General features: G+C 45.1%; 1 protein-coding gene across 1 annotated transcript; it reads left to right on the forward strand.

Annotated features, from left to right (window-relative positions):
- The first annotated feature begins 1,782 nt into the window (after positions 1-1,782).
- LOC138242546 (BOLA class I histocompatibility antigen, alpha chain BL3-7-like) lies at positions 1,783-6,104 on the forward strand. Its single transcript, XM_069198082.1, has 6 exons — positions 1,783-1,834; positions 3,121-3,252; positions 3,479-3,763; positions 4,472-4,762; positions 5,302-5,424; positions 6,061-6,104. Exons 1-6 carry the CDS (start codon positions 1,783-1,785, stop codon positions 6,102-6,104), a joined length of 927 nt encoding a protein of 308 aa, XP_069054183.1.
- The last annotated feature ends 1,170 nt before the right edge of the window (positions 6,105-7,274 follow it).

Here is a 7,274-nt window from a genome sequence, read left to right on the forward strand (position 1 = left end):
AAGCACAGTGCCCACCAGAATAACACAATCCAGCGAAGATACCGGAAAAAAAATCAAATTGGAATATCAACCTCACTTTTATTTTTGGCACAAATAATTTCCATAGCTGTGCTGGTGACAAACGGGGGCACTACAGTTTACTTTTCAATTACCCACTAAGGATAGCAGATCACTTCTTCTTCTGAAATTCTTATTTCATTAGACTATAATCAGCCAGTATGATTTTCTCAGTCTGATATCCACGTGACTGAGGGAGCTAGAATATCCCATTTTAACAATAGAGTGAGATCTTGTCTTGACATATTTATTAATATCACAGACCTCTGAGTGTGTCTGAGGACCAGTACAGGGCTGTTCCTGTCAGAATGGAGGCTGACTCTCAGAGCTCCAGTGTCAGTATGAGGAGAAGCTCTCAGACCTGACTGCTGCCAGAGCCTCTGAGCCTGAGTGGCCATGATCACTGAGCTCCTCAGCAGCTGAGAAAAGCCTCCTGTCTCCTGTGGTCACAGTGTGGTGTGGTTTAGTGGGGGCACAGTCTTCCTGCTATTTGCTTCCTGTAAATACACCTAATCTCCCCTTCAAATCTGTCAACACATGCTGTAATCTGCCCATCTCTCTCTTCTCTTTAACGTCATCCTCTTTCACATGCTAACTGCATTGGCAGGTGATAAGCAGAAATGAAAAAAAGTATGAAAAAGTATTTTTCTCCTTCTTGTTTTCTTATTTTCTTCTTGATCACACACATATAATATTGGCTTCTCTTACATAAATCTCTCTAACTGCCATTACATCATATTCAGTTTTTCCTTTTCTTTTTGATTACAATGAGCAGCTGGAGTAGGATCAATTATGGCTTTAATAACACCATTTGGTTCCGCTTAGAATGAACAAGGTGTTTACTGCTTTTATGAAGCAAGTTGTCTTATTTTATATTTCGTTAAGTTCCCCATGTAGTTGTTCAAAAATGATTTTCCAGAACAATCGCTCATGTTTGAACTAACGTCCTTTCACAAAATTCAGTCTAACCGGCTCATGGTGTACATGTCATCAGGCTGGAAAGAGAAGAAAAGAAACGGTGACACCTCTCTCCTTCTGTTTTCAGCCTGGAATAAACCTCTACTGTGTTCCTTTGCAGCCTACGCATGCTGACGCAGCTGCCCTACTTGAATTAAATGTCGTCGTGACCGGCATTGTGACGTCACACTGGGACGATGCCGTTAAACGAAGTGACTCTGGATTCTTGCTATCAAGCTGTTTACAGCTCAGCGTTACTTCTTAAATGTGACTTCTTTAATATTAGATTCACATGTGAGTCTTCAGTCTTAGCTGTGTGCATTATCTAACTGCCCCTCCCAAAATTGCGTTCTTTGTCCCACGTAATCCCAAATGATTTCCGCTGTTTGGTTTAATTTAAGTGAAAAAAAAAGTTTTCCTCTGTGTTTCGCTTCGCAAAGAAAAGACCAGCTTCGCTGGCTGGAACATACAGGTGACGTACATGTGCCGTCTGTGTTATTGTGACACAAGTGTTAACCCGCTTTGTAACAGCTGACACGTCGAATGCTATTGGCTGCACATATATGAGTGAGCTGTGAGGACAAGGCTCTTATGACACATTTGGTTTTGCAGTTAATGATAACTGGCACATGTTTTTTTTTACAGTACCTAGCGACTCCAGACTCCTAGCGCCAGATGTTTCCGCATAACCGATAAACTAACCCCTATGCCCTCAGCCTTAACTGGCTCAGGCTGTGTTCCCGTTAATCAGTTGCTGCGGAAAAAGCCATGAAGGTCTTTGCGCTGATGTTTCTCTGCTGCAGGGATCTTGTCCATGCGGGTGGGTGCCAAATGTTTTGCTCTTCAAGAAAAGCAGCAAGTTTCAACACCAGCGGCACTTTGGGGGAAATTTGAAAAATTCCCGGTCTGAGTGTTTGTGTCTGTGTCTAAATAATAGACACATAATTTGTGAATTTTGGTAAAACGCCAGGAAATTAACACATTGCAGGTCTTTTTGTCTGTTTCCAAAATAGTAACACCAGCTGTCAGTGGGGAGGATAGCAGAGGGAGGAAGCAATGAGGATAGTTTGGCCAGTTTGGGTTACAGCCCTACTCTTTTTGAGTAACACCCTGTGGTTTTTGATCATCTCTTCTGAAGCACAGCATCTTTTTACAGTGTAGTATCCCCGTCACTATACTGGGGCATTAGGTCCCACACAAGATCGCAGGGTGAGCTCCCCCTGCTGGCCCCACTAACACCTCTTCCAGAAGCAACTTCAGCTTTCCCAGGAAGTCTCTCACCCAGTTACTGCCCAAACTCATACCTGCTGAGCTTTAGTGGGTTGCTAGTTGTGAGTTGCAGGGTGATATGGCTGCTGGTGTTTTGTAACACTCTAAACACCAGGTTGTTTTGTAGAGCGATGAGCAGGGGGCATGGCTTCTCAGTCAGTTAAAATGTTCTTGTGTCCTGGAAAAAAAAACATTAAGTCACCAATGACTGGTTAACATCCAGTGGTCCAGTTATCAAAATAGGTCGTAAAATCATGGAAGCACCGATTTGCTTAATGACCACTTGATGGCGTGTGTAAAAACCGGTTAACAGCGCTAGTCTTTTTTTTTCAATGTAACACCAGTCTAAAAATTGCTGCTGTACATAGGTGCTGTGTAGCTTGCGCCCTTGATTTTCTGTTTTAAAAATAAAAAAAAATCCCTTTTCCTCTTCATTCCGATAGTTACAATTCTGACAGGCACAGCAGTGTTGGGGTCTGAGAGTTGGAAGTGAAACTCATCAGTTGGGCTAGCAGCTCAGTTAAACGGTTCATATTAAAATGGCCATTAACCGAGTTGAGCTGAAATCTACAGTGACTATATTCTGTTTCTCTATAGATTCTATATACGCCACTATCAGATACACTCTTGCACTGTGCTGGGAATCGGTTCAATTACAAAGAACAGCATAGTGTCCAGCTGGATTTTCAGACATGTTGCAGATCAGGTTGGAACGATCTCTCACTCTTATTCCCTCTGGTTAATCTGGACTCTCCAGATGGGCCAGACCCAGAGTTAGTGGTCAGGGGGATGGTGGGCACTGTCCAGTTCATTCTCCTGTCCTTGTCCTGTTTCCAGACTCGCACTCCCTGTGGTATTTCTTCACTCTCACGATGGGACAGACCCAGATGCCGGAGTTTGTGGCTGTGGGAATGGTGGACGATATCCAGGTGGAATACTACGACAGCGAGATTGGGAAGATCATCTCTTGACGACACTGGCATCCAGGCTCCGAGGTCGAGGAAGCCACGAACAAGGTTCATTCTATGTGGAGTTTGCATGTTCTCCCAGGGACTGCATAGGATTTTTCGGTCTGGTCCAGTTTCCTCCCCATCCTGGTAGCCTGGTTATATTATCACACTGACTTTCCCTCAGACGCCACAGGCCACAGTTTGGAAAGGGATATTTGCAGAGGTGCCTGATCTGTGCGTTGCAGGTCAACGGACCTACCAGGCAGTGGCTGGCTGTGAGTTGGGCGATGACGGTACGGCCCGAAACGAGAGCTGGGACGCTTACGATGACCAGGATGTGATGGTCTACAACATGAAGAGCCACAGCTGGACTCTGCTCATCCCACAAGTAGTCATTGATATGGCACGGCTGCAGGCCACTAAGTTCTTGACAGAGAATTTCTACCAGCCACTGTGTGGCCGGATCCTGAAGAGCTACCTGCTGCAGGAGAGGAACAGGCTGATGAGGAGAGGACAGCTCTTTAGTCTATGTGTATTTCCTCTACAAGTGGCCAGAAACATCCTGAGCTGTTTCCACACTGTAGCACTCTCCCAATGTTGGTGTACTGTCCATCAATTCCCTAATGGAGTGATGATGTTGCTACATTTTTTTTCCGGTTTCTTTGCTGGAATGTGTTATTCTGGTGGGCACTGTGCTTTATTCACAGAATGCTTGGAATTCTAATTGAATGGTTGGCAAAGTTTACACAGTTCTGTGCTTGGATTTGGAATAGTTAATATCATAATTATTGCTACTGTGGTTTGGGTCAGTGAGCAACAGACAGCAGAATGACCCAGATAGTGGGCACCCCTTTATTTGCATGGCTGTGGCCACACATAGAGGTCAGTGGTATCAGGGCATTAGGGATGTGTAAAAGACCAGTAACAGCTGCCAGTGCGTTTGCTGTAATCAGTGTCCTGTATTTTTCTCTCTTTTCTTTACAACTCAGCATCAGGGCTTAAAGGCAATGTGAAATATAACTGGTAACTGATACAGGGAAGCCAAGGTAGGAGTCATATGATGACAAAACTAGTTACAGTTCATGCATTAAAATAATGCAAGTTTTTTTTTTTCTGTACAGCAGAAAGGACAGTTAAAGAAACCTGCAAGCAAGACATTGTGGTAGTCACTGCCTGATGACATAAAAGATCAACTTTCTACGTAAAATACTGTTACTCTTTATTCCCACATGTTGCAGTGAAGCCCAAGGTCAGGGTCTTTCAGAAGAAATCTGGGGTCTCTGGGGGGACAGAAGTGGTCTGCCTGGCCACTGGCTTCTACCCCCGGGCCGTGGAGGTGACCGTGCTGAGAGACGGGCATCCCATCCCAGAGCAGGAGCTGAGAGGGGGGAAGGTGTTGCCCAACGGAGACGGGACCTACCAGCTGAGGAAGAGCCTGAGAGTCAGTGAGGAGGAGCAGAGCGAGAGACGCAACTATCCCTGCAGGGTCCAGCACAGCGGTCTGGACAACAAGATGGAGGTGAACTGGGGTGAGTGAGAGAGAGACCTATCCCGGTCTGGTGATCAGTGCTCTCCTGCACTGTCAGTCTCCTGGATGACTGGGACTTTGGCACAAACTCTCAAGACCTGCACTGCCAGGCCAGACCAGCAGGATGTCCTGAGAGACGCACTGGTGTGTGGACTGTGATCAAACCTTCAGAATAAGAGCTATGTGAACAAGTAACACAGGAGAGTGAACTACTGAAGCTGAGAATCAGCCAGGAATCAATTTGTTTCGGTGTTGATGTGCGGTAAAAAATGCACGACACTTCTCACAGAAATAGAAGACGATGTGTGAGAGAGATTCTCCACAGTTGGATCTCTGTCCCTAAAGACAGAACAGACATTCAGCTGTTGGGCTCAGCTCTGCAGGTTCTTGTTTGACATTGTGACAACCCGGGTGTATATACCAATTCAGCCTCATTCTAGAATGAGCACAGAAAACACTGGATACTAAATCACACACAACGAAACAGACACATACTGTACTCTCATCAAGAGCTCAGTCGTCCCTCTACAGTGTTGACAGATCCAGAGCCCGACGTGAACACTGGGCTCATCGCTGGGGTGGTGATCGGGGTTCTGACTGTGGCTCTGCTGCTGCTCGTTTCTGCCTTTGTCCTCTGGAGGAAGAAACGACAAGGAGAGAGAGGTGAGAAGATCAATATGGACAGCAGACATAAGAGATAGGAGACAGGGTGAGACAGGAGAAAATGAAAAAAAAAAATTTGGGGGGGAATTTCTGTTGGATCTGCAATTAAGTTGTTGCAATGTATCTGAGTTGCTTATTATTATACGCAGGTGGGGTTTCATCTGACAGTCCATTAGCTACAACACAGCTCAGATTAGAGCACTTCACTGCTGTCTCACTAACACTGATCTGTGATTTGACATCCTAGGAGCCCAGAGTCCCGGCTGTATGAGCACTGAGGTCAGATACACTGCAGCCCAGGATGACTGTGATGAGTCCTGACAGTGGGAGGCCTCTCTGACTGTAGGAATGTTATGACATATAATGTAACTATTGTACAATTGCCCGGCAACACAGCTGCCAGCTTGTTGCTGTAAGATAAACACAATAAGTTGTGGGAATGGGGAACAAGCTGCCCAGCCATGTGGTGCAAGACCATAGCCCGGCTTCTGTCAAGACACAACTGGAGGAGGTCCTCTAATCAGGATAGAAGGCTCTTCTCTACACAAAGGGTGGTGGAAGTGTGGAACAAGCTGCCCAGCTAGTTCTCTCTGGGCTTCTGTGTGACCTTCTGACCTCTCCTGTTGTGTCTTGCAGGAAAAGAACAGAGCAACACTTTTTCCAACAGCTCTGGTCCCTGAAGAAGCTGTACAGACAAGGCGAAAAACTCTACATTGTATGGGCAGAGATGTCACAAGGCCTACATTATTTTTTGAAGGATATTTTTTAAATATTAGATATTTTTCATAAGTAAAATGCATCTGACCGGACTGTATTTCCCTATGGAACAGGACATAGAGCACAGGCAGGACAGCGGCAGGAAACCCACTGGAGAATGAAGGTCTGCGTGTTGTACAAGGTGTACTGACACTGTTTGGTCACCGGGAGGCACTGCAGGGGATGCCAATTCAACACCACCGGCCCTGAGCCCCATGATCCAGGTGTCGCTGGTTCGAGCCCGGGTCTTGTTATGAGCCCCTTAAAAGCAAAGGCTTTAGGGGGTAAAGAGCTATGAATCTGATCACCTAAATTCTTAATTACTGATGTGCATAATTAGGCATTTTTACCCTCCTGGTAAGGTCTATGATCAGCAGATGAGACTGCAGGAAAAATCCTGCAGGATTGTGTCTGTGACACCCTGGATAGCTAACCTCTTTTATACTCTTTTAAACTTAATACTCTTTTATATCTTAAGCTAATCTGTATTCTGCTATACATGGGTGTATTCTATAGATGGCTATATCCTATTGATGTACTGGATTACCTCCTGTTACAGCCCAGGTACTATTGGAACTGAGGTGCTATAGGACTTGATTCTCATTGGGCCACCGCTCAACTCTACAGGTTTTTAAACCATGAAGCCTTGATTACAGTATTATAGGAACAAGTAATAGGTCTATTCCATGCTGAAAAGAAAAGAAAGAAAACACATCGTTTGGGCCGTTGAGCCTTCTGACACGTGAAGAAGGCTCCACGGCCCAAACGATGTGTTTTCTTTCTTCTCTTTTCAGCATGGAATAGACCTATTACTTGTTCCTTTGCAGCCTACACATGCTGATGCAGCTACCCACCTGAACTACTACAGTATTATAGGGTCTGTTTTCAACTTGTAACCTAATTAGAGTCTTAGTTTAAGCTAATTAGACTCTAAGTCTCAGTATTATATTTAAGAAAGTCAATAAAAGCTCTGATTCTCTGCATCACTGGCTTGGTGCGTTGTCGTTATTGAAAAGACAAGAGTTCTGGGGAAGCCCAGGGTTCGACCCAATGAGCTGATCAATACAGCTGATCAGAAGAAAGTGTCAAGATGG

Source organism: Lepisosteus oculatus, chromosome 14 (assembly GCF_040954835.1).
Source record: "Lepisosteus oculatus isolate fLepOcu1 chromosome 14, fLepOcu1.hap2, whole genome shotgun sequence".
Lineage (NCBI taxonomy): Eukaryota > Metazoa > Chordata > Actinopteri > Semionotiformes > Lepisosteidae > Lepisosteus > Lepisosteus oculatus.